Below are 25,124 nucleotides of genomic sequence, written 5' to 3'. Positions count from 1 at the left end.
TGCTTTCATGTCTCCCCCCACCAAGGACTCTTCCTGCGTGCTGCATTGGAGGATGGAGGCAGAAAGCAGGTCAGTCTGGGAGAAATCCTCTCAATTCTGGAAACCTGCAGAGACCCGGCTGTCTCCTTGCACAAAGACTGGGCCGCCCCAAACCCCATGTCCTCAGGACGGTCTGATAGACAGGAGAGAGGTGGGGTCCTCCCCTCCCCCTCTGTTGAGAGGGGGCTGTTCCGTTTTAACTTAGATGGCCTCTTTGACCCTCTTTCCAACCAGGGGTCTCCTCTGTCCAGAGGGTGGACTTTGCTCTCTCCGAAGACAGCAACAGGGTCCTTTCCCCAGTTCCAAGGAGGTTCCCCCCCACATTTGCCCTCTGATTCAGGGGACCCTGAGGGTGCAGATAAACCCCCAGGTGGCCTCAAGGCCTCTCAGAGAGCCCACGGCTGACCTTCACAATGCTAACCACCGAACGGCTGCAAGGAGGAGAAATCCTTCCATTCCCCACCATTCAGTCAGAACCAAAGAAGCTTCTTGGATGAGAAGCGAAACGTCTTCAAGGGAAAAAACCCAAGAAATTCCAGCTCTCTTTTGAAAAGCACCTTTGGGATGTGTGCTGAAGAGGCCCCAAAGGGGGATGGTGCTTTTGGAGTCCGTTCCGTCGCTGAACAAGGAGAAGGGATGAGCCTTTCTTTTAGGCTGCACCTCAGCTCTTGTGCTTGAGGATCCCTTTGCAAAGAGCAGGTGAGCCTGTCAGGCCTGCTTGGGAAAAAGGAAGTTTCCACCATGGGTGAAGGATGTTATTTGATGGCCGTGTCCATGGGCACAGGTGGGGTGGAACCAAGGTTTGGATGGTCGCTTCTCGGAAAGCCCCACAGAAAATAACAGTTGGAAGGGACCTTGAGGTCTTCTAGTCCAACCCCCTTCTTAGGCAGGACCCCCCTGGATTCCCCACTGCTGAGGGCCACTAAACTGTTAACCTTCCCTCCTGAGCTGAAAGGGGGGGGGGATTCCAAGGGAGGGAGGGGCCAAGGATTGAGTAGAGGGAGAAGTGTTGTTTGACCTCTAGGTTACTTGGATACCTGGATTCTGTTGGGATTCTTTTCCGTTGATGGGTGGGGCCATGCAGGCTAAAGAAGGTTCAGTGGATCAAAGACTCACTCGAAAGAGAGACAGAGCCAGAGAGAGTGATAGAAAGAGAGAGAGAGCAAGAAAGCAAGAGAAAGAGAAAGATAGAGACTGAGACTGAGACTGAGACTGAGACTGAGACTGAGACTGAGACTGAGACTGAGACTGAGACTGAGACTGAGACCAAGAGGTGAGCAGGACTTGGTTTCTGGTCTCAGGTGTTTGTTTTTTCCTTGCTTGGGAGTTTGACCTTGGGATGGTTAGTCTTGGAGGGGAACCACCAACCCTTAAAACCAGAAATTGACTCTTCTTCCTCCATCCCTTTTCTCTTCCAGAAATGGACCCAAATGAGCTGCTGCGGCCATCCCTTGACAGACCCCAGAACGTCCCTGGAGACCCCTGGAAAGTGACCTTGTTTGTCCTTGGGGTCTATGCATTGGTTGGCCTCTGCGTTTTCTTCCACCAGTGCAGGTAAGTTGCTCCTGATCAGGGGAGTGGCGTCACCACAACCTGGGGAGCCTCCCAAAATGTTGGTGGGACTAACAGGAGAAAGGATAGAGTCCCTCTGGGCTGGAAGGGGCCTTGGAGGTCTTCTAGTCCAACCCCCAAACTTTTCTTGAAAATCTCCACTAATGGAGCCCCCATTAAGAATAGGTTTATTATCCTTGTTAAGAAAAGAATGTACCAGTCAGTGATATTTTATTCTTTTTTTCTTCTCCAATCCCCAGGAAAAGGTGTCTGCAAGTGTCACCAGAGCAACAAAGTGAAGATGTGGAGGCCGCCATCATCACGGTGGAGCCGTACATACCGGAACCCATCAACCCCAACCTCACCATCATTGATGAACGGAGGAGGATGTCAGACGTTCTACCTTGCTCAACAATGTGATGGTTGGTAAGTGTTTATTTTTTAATTTTATTATTATTATTATTATTCATATTTCTATGCTGCCCACTCTCCAAGGACTCTGGGCGGCTTACAGCATAGACAGTATACTAAATAGCATATTGCCCCAAACAATCTGGGTCCTCATTTTACCCAACTCGGAAGGATGGAAGGCTGAGTCAACCTTGATTTGATCCGCTGATCTGCTGAACTAGCAGTCAGCTGAAGTAGCTGCAGTCCTGCACTCTAACCACTGCTCCACCTCGTCTCAATTAGTTTGAACTAATTTGGTTTTCAGTTTTTCTTTATTTTTCTATTTGAAAGATATTCTGTTATTATTGTTGTTGTTATTTAATGCCTTTTGTTTTGCATTTCTTGCTTTGGGGTTTTGGGTGGGAGTTTTTGGACTATGGAAGCCAACAGGAAAGAAAACTAGGAGCCTTTAATCTTAATTTGGTGGCTCAGGTTTTTGAATTGTTTTGTTTCTTGCTTACTGTTTCATTATTACTAAAATATTCAATCTGTGCTTCTTTTGCCCCAGGACAAGGAGCGGCCACGGCTGAGATGCCAACCATCCCATTGTTGACCAGGGCTGAACGTCTGGCATCATCTTTCATCAATGATGGTGATGTGGGAAGTGATGGATTCCGGTATGGAGGTTCCACAGTGATTGAAGCCGCCTCCTCATCTTCAGCTGGTGCTTCTGGTGACACTTGCAACCCCTTCAACGCAGAGGCCAAACCAAGCATGGACCCCAAAGAGGAACAAGGTCACTTTCCAGGGTCTCCAAGGAACTTTGGTGCTTTCTCTCTGGATGGCCGCAGCAGTTCTGTATTTGTAAATATGTATTATACATGTAATATATATATCTATGTAATATACCTTTTCTTCTGTTTGTGTATTTGAGGCTGCAATAAATTAATTTTAAATATCAAGATTGCTCTCTAAATATTTCTTCTTTCAGATCTTCTTTCTTTCAGGTTTATTTTCATCTGATTTTATTTTATTTTATTTGCGTCTCAGAAACCTCAGGAACCTCTCAGTATTTTGATGGGGTCTGTAGACTTTTGTGTCCACCGTGCAGGTGAGCCTTGACTTGCGACCACAATGGAGCCCAAATTCTCTGTTGCTAAGCGAGACAGTTGTTAAGTGAATTTTGACTCACTGTACGACCTTTTTGGCACTGTTGTCAAGTGAATCACTGCGGTTGTTAAGTGAGTCACACGGGATGTGAAGGGAATCTGGTTTCCTCATTGACTTTACTGGACCACGTGATCCCCAGACACTGTGACCGTCATAAATGTGAGTCAGCCGCAAAGCCTCTGAATGTTAATCAGGTGACCCTGGGGATGCTGCAAGGGTCATAAGTGTGAAAAACGGCCATAAGTCGCTTTTTCGGTACTGCTGAAAGTTCGAACAGTCTCTAAATGAACTGTTGTAAGTTGAGGACTGCCTGTGTTTAGATCCCCCAAGGCATCTCTAGATGGAAAGACCCTTTTCTCATATATCCCACAAAAGGCACCAATCCCTTGAAAACGGTTCCCAGAAGGGAAGGGGAGGGGAAGGGGAGAGAAGGGAGGGAAGGGGAGTGAAGGGAAGGGAAGGGAAGGGAAGGAGAGGGGAGGGGAGGGGAGGGGAGGGGAGTGAAGTGAAGGGAAGGGAAGGGGAGGGGAGGGGAAGGGGAGGGAAGGGAGGGAAGGGAAGGGAAGGGGAGAGGAGAGGAGGGGAGGGGAGGGGAGGGAAGGGAAGGGAAGGGAAGGGAAGGGAAGGGAAGGGAAGGGAAGGGAAGGGAAGGGAAGGGAAGGGAAGGGAAGGGAAGGGGAGGGGAGGGGAGGGACAGAGGCAGGAGAGGGGAAAAGGTCTCCCTTCTCACCACTGTGGCCGTCCTCGTATCCCAAAAAGTCACTTCCTCAGCGTTCAAGGCAGGGCCTCCTTTGGGAGGGTGGGAGGGATGACAACACAATTGATAAAACTGTCAATCATCAGGAAAGTTTCTGCTTAAAAGACAAACAGAACTGTGACTGTTCCCAGCTTAATTCCAAAGCTTTACGAAAACTATTTAATTTTCATCACTTGACAGGCAGACATCAAATCCCCCCCCCTTCCATGAGAAATCCTCCACTTGGGTCTCTCGGGAAAGGTGCAGCTTCCCTTTATGGGGAAAAATGGTGGCTCAGCAGACTAAGCAGACTAAAGCACTGTTATTAACATCAGCTGTCTGCAATTACTGCAAGTTCAAATCTCACCAGGCTCAAGGTTGACTCCGCCTTCCATCCTTTCAAAGGGAGGTGAAATGAGGACCCGGTTTGTGGGGGCAATAAGCTGACTTTGTATAAAATATACAAAAGGATGAAGGCTATTGCTTAACGTACTGTAAGTTGGCCTGAGTCTCAGGAGAAGGGCGGCATATAAATCAAACCAAAAACAAAAACAAAACGATTTCCTTCCTTGAAACCTGCGTCTCTCTTGCTCAGAACGTCTGGAGAAGTTGCTCCTTCCGATTCTCCGCCCCTCAACCCCAAATGTGAAGGAACCCCCCTCCTCTTTCTGTGGGTCAGGAAGACATTTTGCCAGTTTTCCTCCAAGGAAAATTTGCATATTCCAGCTGTGGAACAAGAAGCGCTCTTAAAACAAAAGGCTCCTTTTTATTATTTTTTATTAAGATTATCATGGCATAAAATAGAAAATAAAGGTAGTAAAGAAAGGGGAAAGGGAAAGGGAAAGAAAGGGGAAGAAAAAAGAAAAGAAAAGAAAAAAGGAAAGGAAAGGAAAGGAAAGGAAAGGAAAGGAAAGGAAAGGAAAGGAAAGGAAGAGAGAAGAAGGACAGAATGGGAAAGGAAAGGAAAGGAGGGGAGGAGAAGGGCTCAGACCAAACCATGCCCACAAAACCGGTAGTAACAAATTTTACATTTCACCCCTGGAGGAAAAGTCCATGGACCGAAAAAACGGGACGGAGTCAGGGTGGAGGGAGGGAGCGATGGAAATCAAGAAATGCCCAGAAGCCAAGAAAGCTGCACGGGGTCCCTTCTGAAGAGGGCAGCCTTCGGATTGCTTTGATCTCAGAAGTTTTGAGCAGGTCCGGCTGATTCTTCCTCGGTTATTTGTAGTTACAAAATCATCCAAAGACAAAGAAAACTGATGGGGTTTCTTCCCCTTCCCTTCCCTTCCCTTCCCCTCCCCTCTTTTAATCCCCCTTTCCCTTCCCCTCCCCCTCCTCTTTCAATCCCCCTTTCCCTTCCATTTCCCCTCAGCTCATGCAGACTTCATGCAAATTGTTACGAGTAAATGCCTAACTGTGTATACACCATTGCATAGACTGACCCACTGACCCCTCCTCCCTCACCTAGCCCCTCCCATGACCCCTCCTTACCTTGACTCCACCTCCTCCATATATAAGGCTGTGCACAGAAGTCCAGGACCAGTTCCAAATGAGTACCTGAATAGAAAGAAATGGAGTAAATAAATACATTGAACTCAAAGCCTATCGTGTCTGTGATTATTGGGCAAGATCCTTGGAAAACTTACTTCTCAATATGGTAGCAGAGGACGGTTATGCCCAATAAACAGAACCAAAATCGGAAATGGAAGGAAGGATGAACACAAGGTCCACCACCAGGCTGATGGCAGAGCTGGGGGAACCTGAAGGTGCCACCGCCAGAATCCCAACTGCCTTGGAGATGGAGGAACTGGACCAAACAAACAGAAGCATGAGGCCAAAAGAAAGTGCAGCCAGGCACGCCAGAGACAGATCACCCGAGAGAGATGAACTAAAGGACATCATACAGAAAATGATAGACGCCTCCATAAGCAAGGATGAACTCATCGCGAAGCTCCGGGACCTTCTAGATGACCAGGGAGCAGCGATGAGCCCCCAGAAGCAAGACCATGAGGCTGCCAGACCGGTAAGACAGAGATACCCCTTGGCAGAGACCCAAGACCCAAACGGTTCCAGTTTCGCGCCATGCTCCCGGCGGCCATCTTGGGATGGCCACCGACCAATAGGGAGCCAGGATTCAAATCCAATGGCGCCAAATGAAAGAAACCCCAGAACAAATGGGGGAACAGCCAAAGGCACCCCAGAAGGGACACACCAAGGCATCTGGAGCTCGCCTCCTGAGCTCGAAGCCAGAAAGACACCCGGGGCCCCAGCAGCCACGATAGGCCCTGCACGCAACCCCTTCATGCCAGCCGCGCACCTCAGAGACACTGCCGCGAACCAAGGGGGCTACGGGGGGGCCATCGATGATAGCACACACACCCCAGATACTCCACACGATGACCAACCCCCACGAAGACAACCGCAGGGCACCAACTATGCTTGAATCATGCAGATGGCAGGACTCGAACCCAGCACCCGCAGCACCAAGCATAAGAGGCCCGAGGGGAAGAGGCCACACCAGCTACTCAACCCCCATGCGGCCTCTGCCCGGCCTACTCACGTGCCCAGGGACCAGCAATCAAGGATCGGGGCCCACCGCAGCCGCCACGCCGCAGAACCCCAGAAGTCCTCGACCTATGACCGCCCCGCCTCCTCGCCTCTCTCCAGCCTCCTGCATGTATCCGGATGCCTAGCGATGGATGCCTGCCTCCAGAGATGAAGCCGGACACCCCAGGAGTGAGATGGGACCCCCAACTGGAGGCCTAGGCCGAGGCCTAAGAGCAGCAACAGCCAGCTACTCTCCCATCGGCTACAGTAGCGAAATGGGCCTCGCACATGCTTAGTTGGCTCCTGCAAGAAGAGAAGGAGAGAACATAAATCCAAGTCTGTACAGAGCTGCAAACTGCATACCCAAGCCATATTGTGAGTTCCCTCACCTGAGACACCATGGGCAGCAACAGACTGTGAGTAATTCATCACACAACTCAGGGAATTTACCAGCTAACTTTCCCACTCTTAAATTAGATGGATCAAACCTCATGCAGTGGAATCACCAACTCCAGGTTTTATTTTTAAAAGAGGATCTACTGTTTTTAGTTGATGACCCCCCCCACAAAACCTTGGACTTTAGAAACAGATTGCTTGCATCACAGGGCTTACTATTTAATTATAGCAAGTATCCCACCAGGTGTATACCCCAGTCTAAGCCATTATCTGACTGTGTCTGAGATACAGCAGAGAATATTTAATCTGTTCTATAGTAAAAGCGCTGCCACCACAGCAAGGATATCCAGGGAATTCCACTCTGCCAGGCATAAAGCAGGGACTCCCATGGGTGAACATATACTGAACCTGAATGCCACAAGAACTGAACTGATACAAAGGGGGGAGGTTATATCCAAAGAGAGCATGAAGAGCATTGTCATCAACTCCCTGGACTCCAGCTGGGACAATTTTATAATGCAGCTGGATAGCATAGGCTTAGGCCACCTCACACTGGAGTCACTGACAAATAGGATAATAGCAGAAGATAAGGTCCCTTAAGGAGGTACCGCTCCATCAGCCGCAGGGACAGCAGGCCAACTAAGAAAGTTGAGTTCCAAACCAGGAACCTAGACTACCCAGAATGCTTCACTTGTGGCTCAAAGAACCACTACAAACGGGATTGCCCAAGAAACTCAAGGGGAAGGGACCACACCTACCAAAGGGAAAGGGAAGGCAGGAAGCCAGGGCTCCCCGATAGATCCCCATCAGACAACAGATACAGGCGCAGAGACTCTCCCGACCCAAGGAACAGAAGGGGAAGTAGGGACAGCTCTAGGGAGAGCCGACCAGGGTCCATGTATGGGATCGGGGAGAACACACACACACACACTCACAAACCAGAGAAGGAGAAACATGGCTCATCGACTCGGGAGCCACCAACCACACAACTCATGACATAAAGATACTGACCTCATTCACAGAGGAAAACTACCACATTAAGGTGGCCAATCAAAACAGGGTCCTAGTGACAGGGAGAGGAAACACGTTCATAAGCGGAATAGGCAAAGTAGAGGGGGTATTACTCATACCCGAAATACACCACAACATTTTAGCACCGCTTAAACTGAGCAAGGACATGGGCATAGAGACCACCTTCAAAGAGGGAGAAGCCTACCTGACCAGAGACAGGGAAAGCATCGGCAAAATAGTCATTAATGGAGGGCTAACATACCTCCACCCTAAAAAGAATAACCAGACCCAAGTTATTGCCCAACTAGAAAACACTGAGAATAAAGTCAACACACATGTTGAGGCAGAGGGGGGCAGGGAAGACGACCCCACCGAAGGCAACACGACACACAGAGGGAAATTGTTAATAGGCAAACCCATTCACGATGACTGCGCCCATTTGCTACATAGAAAATTGGGCCATGCCAGCTTCCCAGTCATCCAAAAAATGACAGAATGTACCAGTGATTTGAAAATAAAAAACTGCAAAAACTACTTAGAGTGTTCTATATGTAAATCATCTAAGTTAAAAACCAAACCCAGACCTAGAAAAGCCACCAGTACCACCAATTCTATCTTCCACCTGGTACATATGGACATTGTGGGTCCCATGAAGCCCTCTATAAAATACAAAAGGAGATATTTTCTGACAATAGTAGACAACTACAGCCGCTATGGCTTTGTGTATACCATTAATCATAAAGACGAGGTATTCCAAAAATTTAAAGAGTTTTATAAGAGAGTGGAAACGCAACACAACACAAAGATAAGGCAAATAATGACAGATAGGGGGTCTGAGTTCTTATCGAGGGAATTCTCGAACTGGTCAAAGATGCACGGGATAATACACTACAAGACTTCTCCCTTTTCCGCGTTCCAAAATGGAGTCGCAGAGAAGAGGAATGGAGTCCTACAAACAATGATGAGATGCGCCCTAGAGGATGCAGGGTTAGGACAGCCATTCTGGGCGGAAGCTCTCAACTACTCAAATTATACGCTGAACAGACTCTGGTCTAGCGTAATAGGGAAAACACCTTATGAGGTGATGTATGACCGAAAACCAAAGATTGCACACCTGCACATATTTGGAGTCACGGCAGATGTGCACATCCCCAGGCAACTGAGGCGAAAAGGAGACAAGGTCTCCAGGAGATTAAGGTTCATGGGGTAAGAACCAGGCACAAAAGTAGCTCACAGCTTGGCTGAAGACCTGGTGGCTGCCTGGGACAGTGCGGCCGCCGGGGCTTTGGACCGTGTCGTGCCTTTGCGGCCTCTGACCCGGCACCGTACTCACTTAGCTCCTTGGTTCTCCGAGGAGCTGAGGGAGATGAAGCGCCGGAAAAGATGCCTAGAGAGCGGTTGGAGGGCCAGCCAATCCGAATCTGACTTGACACTGGTAAGGTCTCACATTAAGACCTACCTAGTGGCGATAAAAGCGGCGAAATCTAGCTATTTTGCTGCTCTTATCGCATCATCAGATAACTGCCCAGCCGCCCTGTTTAGGGTGACCCGCTCCCTTCTCCATCTGGGAGCGCGGGACGACCCCTTGCAGGGCCGAGCTGAGGACTTTGTACAGTATCTGTATGATAAAATAACTCAGATTCGGGAAGACTTGGCCGCTGACTGGGTTAGTTCAGACAAGATGACTGAGGCAGGCCTTGAGAGTGTTATCTGGGAGGAGTTCGACCTTGTGGCTCCCGAGGACGTGGACAGGATCTTGGGACAGCTGAACATGACCACATGTTTATTGGACCCGTGTCCCTCCTGGTTGGTGCTGGCTTCCCGGGAGGTTACATGAGGCTGGCTCCAGGGGATTATTAACGCTTCTTTGAGTGAGGGTGTCCTGCCGGCCGCCTTGAAAGAGGCGGTTGTGAGGCCCCTCCTCAAGAAGCCCTCTCTGGATCCGGCTGTTTTGGCTAACTACCATCCAGTTTCCAACCTTCGTTTTATTGCGAAGGTTGTTGAGAGTGTGGTGGCGCGACAGTTTCCCCAGTACCTGGATGAAGCTGTCTATTTAGATCCGCTCCAGTCAGACTTCAGACCTGGGTACAGCATGGAAACGGCATTGGTCGTGTTGGTGGATGATCTCTGGAGGGCTTGGGGTAGGGGTTATTTCTCTATCCTGGTCCTGTTAGATCTCTCAGCGGCTTTTGATACCATTGACCATGGTATCATGTTGTGCGGGCTGGAGGGACTGGGAGTGGGGGGCACTGTCTTGCGGTGGTTCTCCTCCTCTCTCTCCGACTGGTCGCAATCTGTGTTGACAGGGGGACAGCGGTCGACCCCGAGGCGCCTTGTTTGTGGGGTGCCACAAGGGTCGGTCCTCTCGCCCCTCCTGTTCAACATGTATGTGAAGCCGCTGGGTGAGATCATCCGTGGTTTTGGGGTGGAGTTCCATCAGTACGCTGATGATACTCAGCTGTACATCTCCACCCCAGACCATCCCAACGATGCCTTGGAAGTGATGTCCCAGTGCCTGGAGGCCGTGTGGGTCTGGATGGGGAGAAACAGGCTTCGACTCAACCCTTCCAAGACCGAGTGGCTATGGCTGCCGGCATCCCGGTATAGCCAGCTGGTGCCATCGCTGGTTATTGGGGGCAAATCATTGGACCCCACGGAAAGGGCCCACAACTTGGGCGTCCTCCTGGATGCACGGCTGTTTTTAGAAGAGCATATGACGGCCGTGGCCAGGGGGGCTTTCTATCAGGTTCGCCTGATACGCCAGTTGCGCCCCTTTCTGAATCGGGACACCCTATGCACGGTCACTCAAGCACTCATCACTTCTCATCTGGACTATTGTAACGCTCTCCACATGGGCTCCCCTTGGGGTGCACCGGGAGGCTCCAACTGGTGCAGAATGTGGCCGCGCGGGGGATTATGGGAGCGACCGGGCGCTCACATGTGACTCCTCTCCTGCACGAGCTGCATTGGCTTCCGGTGGACTTCTGGGTGTGCTTCAAGGTGTTGGTGATCACCTTTAAAGCGCTCCATGGCTTAGGGCCAGGGTACTTACAGGACAGCCTTCTGCCACCAATTGCCTCCCACCGGCCAGTTCGCTCCCACAGAGAGGGCCTCCTCAGGGTGCCATCGGCCAGACAATGTCGGCTGGCGACCCCCAGGGGGAGAGCCTTCTCTGTGGTGGCACCTACCCTCTGGAACAATCTACCCCCAGAGATACGAGCGATCTCAGACCTCCGGACTTTTTGCCGGGCCCTTAAAACCTACTTTTTTCAGTTAGCCGAGCTGTCCTGATTTTATGGTTGGTTTTAGAATTTGATATTGATTTTAATTGAAATGTTTTAAATTATGGGCCAAATTTTGTTTAATTATTTTAAATCTATTTTAACTTTTGTGTATGAATGTTTTATATTTGGCTGTTCACCGTCCTGAGTCCGGAAGGAGAAGGACGGTATAGAAATCTGAAAATAAATAAATAAATAAAAATCATGATGGGAACAGGTGGTGTAGATGCAGGTGGTCTGAGGGATGAGATTACTTCTCGTTTGAGTAAACTGATATGGAATACTGGGTGGATCTGCCTGTGTGTCTTTGGAAGGAGTAGTTCAACTACTACTGGATTGATGATTCTAGTGATGGAGAAAGGTCCAACGAACTTTGGCCCTAGTTTTTTCAATGGTTGTAATGATTTCAGGAATTTTGTAGATAAGTATACTCTGTCTCCAATATGAAAAGGTTTGGGTTCCATCCTTTTCTTGTCAGCTTGAATCTTAAAAGCTTCTCTAGCTTCCTGTAAGGCTAATCTAACCACTGGTCACGTGTTTTGCAAATTGTCCATCCACTCCTTAAGTGAGGGGATGGTGGGTTCTTCCGTGGGTAGTTCAGGCATGGGGCTGAAATCCTGGCCTGTTGCTACTCTAAAAGGGGTAAAACCAGTGCTTGAATGAACAGCATTATTAAATGCAACTTCAGCAAAAGGCAAAAGTTCGGTCCAGTTATCCTGTTGAAAATTAATGAAACATCTTAAATATTGTTCTAGCACCAAGTTCAAAATTTCAGAATTACCATTAGTACAAGGATGAAAGGATGTGCTCAACCCCTGGCCAGTACCAAGTAAGCCCCAAAACGCCCTCCAAAAGTTGGAGGTGAATTGAGCCCCTCTGTCAGAGATGATCCTTTGTGGAGCCCCATGAAGTCGATAAATGTGTATTAGGAATAATTTGGCTAAACTTTTAGCAGTTGGGATCTTTTGGCAGGGTATAAAATGTGCCTGTTTTGAAAATAGGTCTGTCACAACCCAAATAACAGTATTTCCCTCACTGTTTGGCAATTCTACAATGAAATCCATAGCAATCTCTCTCCAAGGCGCTGCAGGTTCAGCTACCTTCTGCAATAGACCTGGGGATTTCCCCTGACGTCTTTTAGCTGCTGCACAAATGGGGCAGCTAGCTACATAGCTTTCTATGTCCTTTTTTAGTGATGGCCACCAAAATTGTCTTTTAATCAGGTGTAAACTTTTCACAAACCCAAAATGTCCAGCTAATTTGGAGTCGTGGCACCTTACCATTAAGCATAGCCTTTGGCTGGCAGGAACATACAACTTCCCCCACACCCAAGCCAAGCCTTCTTTCATCAGACAGCTGGATTTGTTGTTCAAAAACCATTCATCAGTGGCCAATGCTTGCTTAAAATTTTGGGTGGTGTCATTGTTAGGTATACATTTTGTTGCATCTGCTCCCGAGAAGAAGAATGGTATAGTTATATACCTAAAAAAAGACTTAATTGCCAAATTAATTGAAGCAGATGATCAAGGAAGATTTATAGCAATTGAACTTTTAATAAAAGGAGAAAAAATACATTTAATTGGAGTATATGCACCGAACCAACAACAGGAAAATTTTTATAAGCTTTTACATTCCAAGTTACTACAATGGGATTACAAATCATGCATTTTATTGGGCGATTGGAATGGAGTTTTGGACACTAAAAAAAAAATAAGAAGGGGCTCTTGCAAAATATCTCAACACGTGCTAGATTGCGGTTTTCTGGATAGCGCATCCGCCAGAAAGTTTTTTCCCCCCGGGAGGTATTTTAGAGTAAAATCAAACCGTTTAAAGTACTGAGCCCATCGTACTTGTTTTGGGGAGAGTTTCCTTGGGGTCTTTAGGGCTTCTAGATTTTTATGATCAGTCCAGACTTCAAAAGGGGTCTTACTGCCTTCTAGGAAGTGCCGCCAGGTTAACAATGCCCAACGAACTGCATACGCCTCTTTCTCCCAAATAGCCCACCTTTGCTCAGTCTCATTCAACTTTTTGGATGTGTAAGCGCAGGGTTGTAGTTGGTGTTGCTCATTCTTCTGAAGCAGGACCGCTCCTATTGCCACATCGCTGGTATCTGCTTGTATGACAAATGGTTTCTCCGTGTCTGGGTGTTGTAGAATTGGTTCTGCTGAGAACAGCCGTTTAAGTTTTTCAAATGCTGCCTGGCATTCCATAGTCCAGTTCAATGGTTGCTTTGGTTTAGGGTTGTCCTCCCACTTTGTTTTAAGAGCTTGGTGATGGGGAGGGCAATCTGAGTGTACGCAGGGATAAACTGGCGGTAAAAGTTGGCAAACCCCAGGAAGCTCTGTAACTGTTTACGTGTGCATGGAGGGTCCCAATCAAGTACAGCCTGCACTTTTTAGAGGATCCATCTCAATCCCCTGGTGTGAAATGCGGTATCCCAAATAGTCAATCTTCTCTTGATGGAATTCACATTTGGAAAGTTTGGCATAAAGTTTGGCAGCACGGAGTTTGTTTAAAACCACCCTGACTAGTTTTACATGTTCTGCTTTGGTCTCGGTATGGATTAAAATGTTGTCCAAATATACCAGGACCCCCTTATATAAATGCTGATGCAGCACTTCATTTATTAACTGCATAAACACTGCAGGAGCTCCTTGCAACCCAAAGGGGAGCACCTTGAATTGGTAGCAGCCGAGGGGGGTGTTAAATGCCATTTTCCACTCACCCCCCTCCTTAATTCTGACACGGTAGTAAGCCTCCCTTAAGTCCAGCTTTGAAAAATTTTTCCCTTTAGTGAGGTGTGCTAACATATCTTTCATAAGGGGGAGAGGATACACGTTCTGCACACTGATAGTATTAATGTTTCGATAGTCAACACATAAGCGTTTTGAACCATCTTTTTTCTCTCTAAACAACACTGGGGCTGCAATTTTTGGTCGGGCTGGCTCGATGAAACCCCTTGCTAGGTTTTCTCAATGAATGTTCTCAGCTCTTCCAACTCCCTCGGTGACATGCTGTACATCTTGGGTTTAGGGAGTTTCGCGCCAGGTAAGATTTCTATTGCACAGTCAGTGGCACGGTGGGGGGGGGGGAGCTCATCTGAGGCTTTTTTGCTAAAAACCTCAGCTAAATCCTTGTATTCTATGGGTATGCCCTCAGTTGGTGTGGCATGACCAGGCATGGCTGTTTCTCGATTCTCTGCCCCCTCAAGTCCTTTATGTGGATACTCAGCAAAAGTCACCTTCTTCTGAAATTTTATGATGCCTTGTTTCCAATTGATTTGTGGGTTCCATCATTTTAGCCAAGCAAGGCCCAGAACCAACGGCCATTCCATGCCAGATGCCACTATAAAGGTAAGCCTTTCCTCGTGGCTTCCGATGCCTATATGTAGAGGCACGGTGGCCAGAGAAGCTGGCTCCCCTCCTGCTATTGACCCATCTAGTTGGCAGAAAGCAATGGGGGTTTTCAGCTTTCTTACGTTAATCCCTAACTTCCCTACTAAGGTTGGGCTGATCAAACAACGGGTGCACCCCGAATCCACTAGGGTGGGGATACTTATCTCCCTGTCCTGGTTTGGGATAAATAGTCTTAAGGGGAGAGTAAGCAGTTTAATTGGTTTGCTTACCAGTGGCTCATCATCTGGATTGCTTCCGAACGAGTGTGATTCCTCCTGTTCAGATGCCAGGGTTTCCTCCCCAAAGAGGGGAGGGGATGGGACTTCTACGGTCTCCCTGCTCCTCAGAGCAGTCTCCTTCCCATGCTGACCCAGTTTTTCAGGACCCTCCCCCGGTGGGTGGTTCCAGGCAGGTGCTTGCGAACGACACTCTGCAGCTCGGTGCCCTTCTTTTCCACACTTGAAACAGGCTGAAGATCTCGGGGAGAATGCAGTTTGTGGTTTCTGGGGCTCTTGCTTCCATTGGGGTGGGGATTTCTTCCATGCTCGCCCCGCTCGATACTGGTTTCTGGCCATATCGATCTCAGCTTCTTCAGCGGTGACATACCATTCATGTAAGTCATTCGGTGCCCCTCGGGCCACGCAGGCATTGTATAGATCATCACTCAGTCCGTCCTTGAAACAGCTCACCAAAATATCTTCCGGCCAGTGCACACGACACGCGAGGTCCCGGAATTCTTCAGTATACTCTGCTACTGGCCGTCGCCCCTGCCTCACCACCTTAATCTGGTCGCGTGCTTTGCGATCTGCCAGTGGGTCCTCGAACCGACATCGCAGGGCCATCATGAAATGGTCGAAATTCCACAGTTCTGGTGCATTGGCGTTATGTAGGCGGCATGGGAAAAAGAAACGTTCGCAATGAGATGGGTGCTGTTAACCTGGCGACATCTGCTAGAAGGAGGCCAAACACCGTTCGAGGTTTGGACTGACCATAAAAACCTGGAGGCCCTCAAGACCCCATGGAAGTTATTGCCCAGGCAAGTCCGGTGGGCCCAATACTCCAATCGTTTCAACTTCGAGCTGAAGCAGATCCCAGGGGGGAAGAACTTTCTGGCCGATGCCCTCTCCCGAATGCCCCAATACAACAGTGAACGGGAGCAGGTGGTGAATGCCATCATCCCCTCTGCCCAAGAAGTGAGTCAGGTAACCACCAGATGGCAGCATCACGACCAGCAGGGGCAACCAGCAAGTGATCTGACGACAAGGCTCAAGGCAAAAACGTTGGCAGACCCCTGGTTCCGAGACAATCAACATCTCTTGACAAAGAGGGATGGCCTAGCGTGGAGAGGGACAAAACTTTATGTCCCAGAGAGTCTATGCACCCTGGTCCTCAAGAGGAGTCACGACGTTAAACCAGCGGGGCATTTCGGTTTTCTAAAGACTCTGCATTTAGCCCGGAGACAGTTTTGGTGGCCCCACATGAGAAAAGACGTGGACAGCTATGTAAAAAGTTGTACCATCTGTGCCATGATGAAAACCCGACCAGGAAGACCTCCCGGGGTGCTGCAGCCAGTAGCTGAACTGTCAAGGCCATGGGAGGAGATTGCTATGGACTTCATAGTCAAACTGCCGAGGAGCGGCGGAAACACAGTGATCTGGACTGTAATAGACTTATTCTCCAAACAGGCACATTTCATACCCTTCAACGGACTACCCTCAGCCCGCCAATTGGCCAAACTGTTTGTGAAACACATCTACTGCCTGCACGGAGTACCCAAAAGAATCATCTTCGATCGAGGTGTCCAGTTTACAGTGAAGTTCTGAAGGGAATTCCTTCGATCCATAGGATCATCCCAAGGCCTCAGCTCAGCATTTCACCCCAGCACCAATGGGGGGGCGGAGAGATTGAATGCCATGATAGAGCAGTACCTGAGGTGCTACGTTGACTACCAACAATCGAACTGGGTGGACCTCTTATCGTTTGCGGAGGTCGCATATAACAATGCTGTCCACAGTAGCACAGGACTAACCCCATTTAAGATAGTGAGTGGCATGGATTTCATCTCCATGCCAGAGTACCCAAGGGAACCTCCTTCTTCAGTTAGCTTGACCGACTGGATGGCAATGCTGAGAGAAACCTGGGAGAATGTCAAGAGGGCGTTAGACAAGGCAGCACGGTCTTATAAGAAACAAGCAGATAAGCACCGAACCCCCCAAAGGCCGTTCCGAGTAGGGGAGAAGCTCTACCTCTCCACCAAGTATTTAAGACTCAGACTCCTGGGGGCTTCCGGGTTGGCTCCGCAGCACCATGGACGGTCTTTTTAGACCGCCGCCCCCGTGATCCCGTTGAGCCGTTCTGACAGCGCTAATCAGCTGTCAAACGGCTTGAAAATCTCCCCTTCGGGAAAAGAAGGGGAGGAGAGCAGGTGGGTGAGGGTAGAGCTCCCCGAAAACCCCTGGATTAATTCCAGGGGTTAGGAGGGCGAGAGCTCCCCGTTCAGCCCACTGAAACTCCGGATCCGGGGGGACTCGGATTTTTTTTTTTTTTACAGAGCTAGGCGTTGCGTCCAATTTCTGCTGTCAAACAGAAGATTAAATGATTTCAAGAAAGCAGGCGGAACGGAAGCAGGAGGACAAGCTTTTTGCAAGTATAATACTTTAACTCCGGGGATACAATGTTTCTAATTGGATTTTCTGAGCTGGAAGTAAAGATGGCGTTTCTTTGTTGTGATTTTAAAAATGAAAGTTAGAAAGGAAAGTCTTTGCTAATAGACTCGTGCTCAGAGACTGGTTTTAAGTTGCTGGAATAAATTTTGAAGAACTGTTTGGGAAAAGATTATCTCGTTTGGTGATTTATAAAGAAATTGCTGAAAGCTGCTTAAAAGGATGGCTCTGACTTTATGATTTTATGGTTGTGGGAAGAAAGAAAATCTTTTAAAAATAAAATGGCTTCCAAGAAAGGAGATCTTGAAAGTGCTGGAAGCTATTTGAAAGTGTCAGAAATGAAACAGTTGTCTGATTTACAGAGCTATAAGGATTTTGATGCAGAACTTACAGAATTTATAAAAGAAGCCATGAATAATCATACTGCAGCTATAAGTAATCAAATAGCAATTCTTTTTTTTTTTTATTGAAAAAGTTTTCAAATACAAATTTTACTTTTGGGACGGAGCGGATGAGACTCCCCATATCCCCAGCCACTGCTCCGGGCTTTGGGAGACCTCTGCTATATGCAGAGCTAGGCGTCAAGAGCAATCCTGCAAATTTAACAGAGTAATTAAAGAAGACATGAGCTGGACCTGTGATCCTGAATCGCAAGTATTTTACTTATTTTTCAAAAGCTATTTAAGAAAGAAAAAAAAAGGAAAAGGAAAGAAAAAAAAGATTTTTAAAATGGCGACTGCCGCGGCTTGAGGAGAGGCTGAAAGGGAAAGTCCTTCCATTTTCTATTATCACAATGTAGTGGAATAAATACCTTTGGCTACAATTGAAGACAAAACTTCACTTTCGTGTTTGTTTTTTTTTCCTGGAGAGCTGATATTGCTCTTGGTTGGAAAGAAGTTTTCTTCTCTTTTCTAATAAAGTTTGTCTGGGCGGAAACATGGCATCGAGACTTATAAAGTCAGACAAACAAGCAGTGGGGGGGGGATTCCCCCATTAACAAATTACAAGAACAAGTTTTAAGTCTCCAGTCTCAGAAACCTGATTTTAACATAATAGAATTCCTTTTAGAGGAGATTGTAAGAAGGGATGAAATTGTGAATCAGCATCTTGAAAAATTTAAGCAGGAAATTAAAGAATTGGTGAAATCTAAGTTTGACTTTTTGGAGTGAAAGATTTTAAAAATGGCTAACGGTTTTTCAGAATTTATGATCCAGTTGGATGCAAATACTAAGTTATTAGAGTCTAAAATGGAAGAAACTCAGGATAATTTGGACAACAGAATCCAAAAAATTGAAAATGATTTGACAAATACTCAAGATAATAGCTCAGAAGAAAAACCTAAAATGGAGGCTGATCAAAAGACTGGTAATGTAGAAAATTTGCAACAGAGGATTGAAAGAGAAGTTTTAATGATGCAATATAATTTCACTGAATATGCGATTAGACTGAGAGGTTTGCAGGAAAATAACAGAGATGATTTAAGGAAAATATCTTCTGAAATTCTGGCTGAGATTTTAAAGGTTCAACCTGAGGAAGTGTTTTGTAGGATTGACAGAGTTTATAGAATAAACTCCTGGATTGCAAAGCAAAGGCAATTGCCTAGAGATGTGGTGATCTATTTTACAGATAAAGAAATTAGGAATAATATTGTGCAAAATTCCTTTAATTCTACTTTGCAATTGTATGGAACAAAGATTTGGATCTACAAAGAGCTCCCGCCCAAGATGTTAACGGAAAGGAAGAAATTTGGTTTTCTGGTGACTGAGTTAAAAAAAAGAGATATTCCATTTAGGTGGGATGCCCCAGTTGGTATAATATTGAGATATCAAGGAGAAAGATACCAACTAAATACTGTTGAAATAGCAGAAGAATTTTATCAAAATTTTTTGAAAATGAACTTAACATCTTTAGGCATAATACAGGATAAGCAGAAGGAGTTGGAAACAAAGGGAAAACATCGAATTACAGAGGTTGTGGTAGACAAATTGCCTTTGGATTCTTTAGATACCCCAGCTGGATTATCTACAAATATGAGAGAAGTGGCATCTGACTCCAATGTGATGATTCATCAGGTCAAAGATAAGTATGGAAACCAATTAGCTGATATACATTTGGCAAAGAAGAAATATGAGATACAAAAACAAAATCAACAAGACCAACTTATAAAGCAGAATGAAAACCGATCAGTTGATATACAACTTGTAGAAAGGAAACCAGGATGGAAATTAAACCCACAAAAAGAAAAGAAAAAAAGAAATAGGTCTCACAAAAATAGAAATTTCTAAATCAAGCAACAGTGAAGCCAGTGATTTAAAAAAAAAAATGAATGAACATGCGAAAAGATAGTGGAGGTGAAGTATTGGTTAATATTATCCTGAGGACAGTGACAGACCTCTGCAATGCCGTAATTTTGGGATGTGAAAAGAGCCTTAAATTGTTGGATTTGAATTATCTACTTTGGATTTCTTTCTTGTATCGATAAATATATTATAACTATCCTGAGCTACAAGGCAAGAGAGTTACGCGGGGGCATGCAGAAAATCTGGTTGTTACCCACTAGGATGATGGGAATTAATAATCCTGATGAAAGCCACAGTTACAACTATATGGAATATAATCATAATGTCACTCGGGTGGTTGTTTTTACTTTTATATATATATGAGGATATTTACTACTGATGGGGGGAGATGATGATTGAAGATTTTGAACAAACTGTTGCATCAGGAAGCTACGTTACCCTATTATGGATGATGGACTCAACAATCCAGTGGAAAGACATCAAAGAAGATATTATATGGATTATAAATTTAAAGTCATTGTCTTTTTTTATATATATAACGGAATATATATATATATATATATATATATATATATATATATATATATATATATATATATATATATATATATATATATTAGCAGAGTGGGCAGTGGATTAAAGATATTAAGAATTGTTGTGCATGGCAATTTTGTAGGAAAGTGGGTGGAAATAGGTTAGTTTACTGATTGATTAGTTTAAGAAAAGGGATGTTTAAGTGATATATCTAGGAGAGTGGAGGAATGGATAGAGTTGAATAAATGTTAAATTAGGATTTATGGGGAAGGCTGCTTTGAAATGTTATATTAATATACACAAAAGATTAAATGTTAAAGTAGGATTTATTATATAGCTTTAAAGTGGAAGGTTGTTTTGAAATGTTGTAATAATATACAGATATAAGTTTGGGGGAGGAGAAAAAGGGCAGGTTATTGCTAAATTGGGAGTTATAATAATATTATGCTAAATTAGAAGTTATCATACAATGTTATAGTAGAATGTTTTTTTTTTTGAAATGTATGGTAAAAGGGGGAATTAACAATATTAATAATATTATTAGCAAGTAAGGGTCAGTATTTAGAGGAGGGAGTAAGGGGATGGTAAAATATTATATAATCTGTTATGAATTAGGTTTTTGTTGTGAAGAAGTCACAGGGGGGATGGGTGGTGAGGGGGGGTTAGGGAGGAGGGGGGGAGAAAAATGGGGAAAAAATTTGTATCAAATAGCAATTCTTAAAGGGATAACAACAGAAATGACTGAGGAGACAAAAACAAGTACGGAGCATGATGACAATTCAGGAGATATTCTGATTGCAGCAGAGAAGGTGGAAGAATCTTCTCAAGAATTTTCGAGCTTATTCTCTGCTCTTCTTGAAAAAATTGATAGAATCTCTCAAAATTACGACTTGGTTTGGAAAAAAGTAGTAAATGACCAGACTTTCGAAGTTTCAGAAGATGAAGGAGATTTGCCAGTGGTATTTATACATTTAATAGAAAAGAAACAACTGAACTTTTTTTCACAAACTCTTGACAATCTTTGGTCCTACAGACGAAGGAATGAACTGATTTATATAAGCAAGAAGAGGCGATTTGGGAGCTCTAAATCAGAGGAAATTTTTTTCAAAAAGGGGACAATCTTTGCAGTTACATCAACCTCAAATTAAAATGAAAAACCTCCTCAAAATAGAAGTAGGAGGGATGCAGAAAGACTGGAAAAAATATAAAAAAAAAGCAAGAATGGAAGATTAACCTTTCCTTTTGGTTTTGCAGCTGTTCTACTCATGGTTAAAAATGATTATGTTTTAGGTGTTATAACTACTGAGGGGGGAAAAGTATAAAGTTAAATATTGATTTTTAAATACGATGCATTAATGGTTGAATGTAAGATTAATCCTTTTGGTTTTCTAGTTTATGTATTAATGGTTAATTATGTTGATCTTTTAAAATTTTAAAAGTTGGAGGGAGGAATAATGAAGGGGGAAAATTTAGAAACTTAAAAAATGTAGAAATTTAACTATTGAATATCTAAGGTTTATCTTTTGTTATGAGATTTCAAAATATCTGAACTTTGAGAAAAGTGGGAGGGGGAAAATGTTTTTGCAAATGAATTGAATACTTTATTGATATATTAAGAGAATTTTTAAGGTTTGAATGTTTAATATTTGTTAATGGTTTTAAAACTCTTAGAGTTATTGGATTATACGCTACTTTGAGTCTATAAAAAGGGAGGTTGATGAAATTGTAAAAGGGGAGTTAAGGGGTTTTGGGAGTTATTAAATCTTGCAGTTATTAGTTTATTTTAGCGAATGTTTGGTGAAATCTATGCCCTGTTTTTGTTCTGGGAAGTCGGGGGTGGGGGGTGGTGAGGAGGGGTTGAAGATTGAGTTTACCAAGGATTGGTTTTTTTTTCTTGATGATAGTTTGAATGATTGTTTACATTGTATATTTGTTTGATCAGAAAATAAAAACTTTTTATTAAAAAAAAAAAAAAGACTCAGACTCCTGACTAGGAAACTCAGCCCAAAATTTATAGGACCATTTCCGATAGTAAAAATAATCAACCTGGTTACAGTACAATTGCAGTTGCCCCGGTTACTAGGGAGGATACACCCCGTTTTTCACAGTAGCCTCCTGAAGCCTGTGGTAGGGTCAACTTTAAGGCCAGTGCCACGTGATCCCCCAGGGCCCTTAATTGTTGGAGGTCAGACCCACTATGAAGTACAGCAAATTCTTGATTTGAGGTGGCACAGAGGGCGCCTCCAATACTTAATTAAGTGAAAGGGTTACCCCTTGTCAGAAGCTTCCTGGGTGAAGAGCACGAACATTCAAGCTGACCGTCTTATAGCTAAATTCCATGCAGATCACCCAGACAAGCCAGGAGGGGGTGGGACACACCCTCAGACAGGGTAAAGGTACTAAACTTGTTGTTTGTCTCCTGCAGGCCTCACTGGGAGAGTGAAGGGAGAGAGGCCGGATGTCAGCGTCCCAGCACTGACATATAATAAAGGGAGGAGAAGCCTGCTAATTCCTTTTGAAGATTCTGTCTCCTCGGAGATGGGAGAGGGGGGAGACATTCCTGTGATCTGACGAAGAAGGAATCAGGAAAGTGACTTGGAAGATAGCAAATGAGAAGCAGAGAATTGGGGATCGGAAAGGGAGGGATTGGGGGGCAAAGGTCAGTACTGACCGCGAAAGAGTCAGGATCAGATTGCTGTTCTCGAATAAAGAGAAAATTTCCTTAAAGATCGGCAGTTTGGAAATTCATTTATTTTGAGATAGCATCGACACCTGACATAATGCTGTTAACTGTTAAATATACAGTTAAGTATATTCAATTATACCATAAGCTTTGAAGTAGCAAAGTACAGAAGACTCATCTTCCCAATCTCTCTTGGTTTGCCTTGATTACACTATACATATTACTGAATTTCTTATTCAAAATTTGGGCAATAAATGATGACTTCCATTTGCAGTAAGAAACATGTAAGGATTATTTCCAAAAATTAATAACAGGCCACATTTATTTTAAAAAATCATCCTGCTGTTTCCTGTTTTTGACATGTATCAGAAACAATCATAGTCTAGTATAGTACAATTAAAACTATCTTCTGGGTTTTGGGGAAAGAACCCTCTGCTTGCTGTGTCCTCATTGCCCAATGAGGGGATGGAGAGAGGATGGTGGATCTCATGGAAAAGCCTCTTTCACAGGATGGGGGCAGCTATGGAAAGGTGCTCTAACTAGGTCTCATTGGATGAGAACATCTAAGCAAGAGGACCTACCCTATCTGGTTTGGTGGGATGGCCAATGGTTCTCATGGAGATTATCAAGCAACATTTTCCTGTTCATTCTGTCACACAGATACCATTTAGCTGCTGTTAATAGGATAGGACAATATGATTTCTTAAAATTTGTCATGTTCTTTAGCAATTGAAAAAAAAAATCCTCTGAATGATTTTCACAGAGTTCTCTTTAATAGCTTTTATTGCGATGAAACAGACAGGAACAGTCATTGAACCATTTCCCATTTGAAACATAGATATATGACATTCTTCTGCATACTATCTGAATGGAAATAACATTTTCTTTCAAAAAAAGGAGGTTTCAGTATTCTTTCCATATCATGATATTATGTCTCATGTTTTTACATTTATTCTGGCCATAAGCTGCTCCTTTGTGTTCAGGTCTGGCCTCAGAAGAATAATGTAGCACTTGGGGATGAAGATGCAGCCCAGCAGCCCAGCACTGGAGGCCAGGATGGAGAAGACCTGCACAGCCACCATGGATTTCCCTTTGGTGCTCAGGTAGGTGGGCACAAAAGTCACCCAGACACTGCAGAAGACCAGCATGCTGAAGGTGATCAGCTTGGCTTCGTTGAATGCCCCAGGCAGATTCTTGGCCAGGAAAGCTACCGTGAAGCAGATGGCAGCCAGGAAGCCCATGTAGCTGAGGGTGACATAGAACATGACAACGGCCCCTTCGTTGCATTGCAGGATGATCTCTCCAGGCTGGGAGTGGAGGTCAGAGTCAGGGAAGGGGGGAGAAACTCCCAGCCAGATGGAGCAGATGACAATTTGGAGAGCAGAAGAAGAAAGGATGATGGAGTTGGCCATGCTCTTCCCCAACCATCCCTTCACTCGGTTTCCTGGTTTTGTGGCCAGGAAGGCCAGCACCACCGTGATGGTTTTGGCCAAGAGAGAAGAAACTGCAACTGAGAAGATGAGGCTGAAAACCGTTTGTCGGAGAAGGCAGGTGGCTTTTCTTGGTTGACCAATGAAGAGAAAAGGAGATAAGAAGCAAAGCAGGAGGGAGACCAGGACAATGTAGGAGAGGTCCCGATTGTTGGCTTTGACAAGGGGAGTTTCTTGGTATTGAATCAAGATGACTAAAACGAAGCCTGTTGTTAGGAAGAAGAGTAGTGCAAAAGAAATCAGGATTATGCCCAGATGTTCTTCATAAGACAGGAAGGTTACGACTTTGGGGATACATTGGACTCTGGCCTCATTTGGATATTTATCATTTGGACATTTGGTGCATTTTTCTGTATCTGAGAAAACCAGAAAGCAAAATTTCTTTAAATTTCTCTATTCTTTTATCTTTAAGAAATATATTCTTGGCACAACAACTGACAACAGGGACATTTTCCAAGATGCATTGCTTAACAATTCCAAGGGGAAAAAATTGAAATACCATTTTCTAAAAACTATGTAGCTAAAGTGTATGAAATTGGGAAAATCCTAGGACCAAAATATTTCTTGTGTAAGAAGAAAAACTTTCATATAATCCTTCATTATTAGAGGTAAATGATGAATCTGATCATCTTTCTAGGAACACTTTCTGGGTCCTTCCAGATGGCATTTCTCAGTAGACTGGACCCAGAGGATTCCTATTCTGGGAAATCTGGTTGGCTGATAGAGAAAAGTAGTCCTACAAATAATCTGAAATGGCTACTGGGAGCAGCACTAATATGGGTGTTGTGAGGTGCACCCACAACTATCCATGCTATGTCTCTCGATCCATGAATTGTCTGCTCTCATCTCATTGGATGGTGAAAAAATGCTTCATGCGGTTCAGATGGAACTTCTGAAGTGTCATCTGAGAAGGTATTTTTCTCTCCATTGGATGACAA

The 25,124-nt window shown here is 45.0% G+C and overlaps 1 protein-coding gene and 1 long non-coding RNA gene across 2 annotated transcripts in view; one reads left to right on the top strand and one right to left on the bottom strand.

The window, feature by feature from the left end:
- Nucleotides 1-24,058, bottom strand: part of LOC148113222 (vomeronasal type-2 receptor 116-like) — a 99,905-nt gene extending 75,847 nt beyond the window's left edge. Inside the window, exon 1 of the mRNA XM_087872175.1 lies at nucleotides 23,644-24,058. Coding sequence (XP_087728301.1) covers nucleotides 23,644-23,961 — 318 coding nt within the window. The 5' untranslated portion in view covers nucleotides 23,962-24,058. The remainder of the gene's footprint in view (nucleotides 1-23,643) is intronic.
- LOC148113223 (uncharacterized) lies at nucleotides 1,175-2,010 on the top strand. The gene is made up of 2 exons (XR_015728466.1): nucleotides 1,175-1,593; nucleotides 1,851-2,010. It is a non-coding gene; the product is annotated as an uncharacterized LOC148113223 (long non-coding RNA).
- Nucleotides 24,059-25,124: the final 1,066 nt, after the last annotated feature.

Source organism: Pantherophis guttatus, chromosome 6 (assembly GCF_059756535.1).
Source record: "Pantherophis guttatus breed Tessera chromosome 6, ASM5975653v1, whole genome shotgun sequence".
Classification (NCBI taxonomy): domain Eukaryota; kingdom Metazoa; phylum Chordata; class Lepidosauria; order Squamata; family Colubridae; genus Pantherophis; species Pantherophis guttatus.
This window is presented reverse-complemented; position numbering and strand designations above follow the sequence as displayed.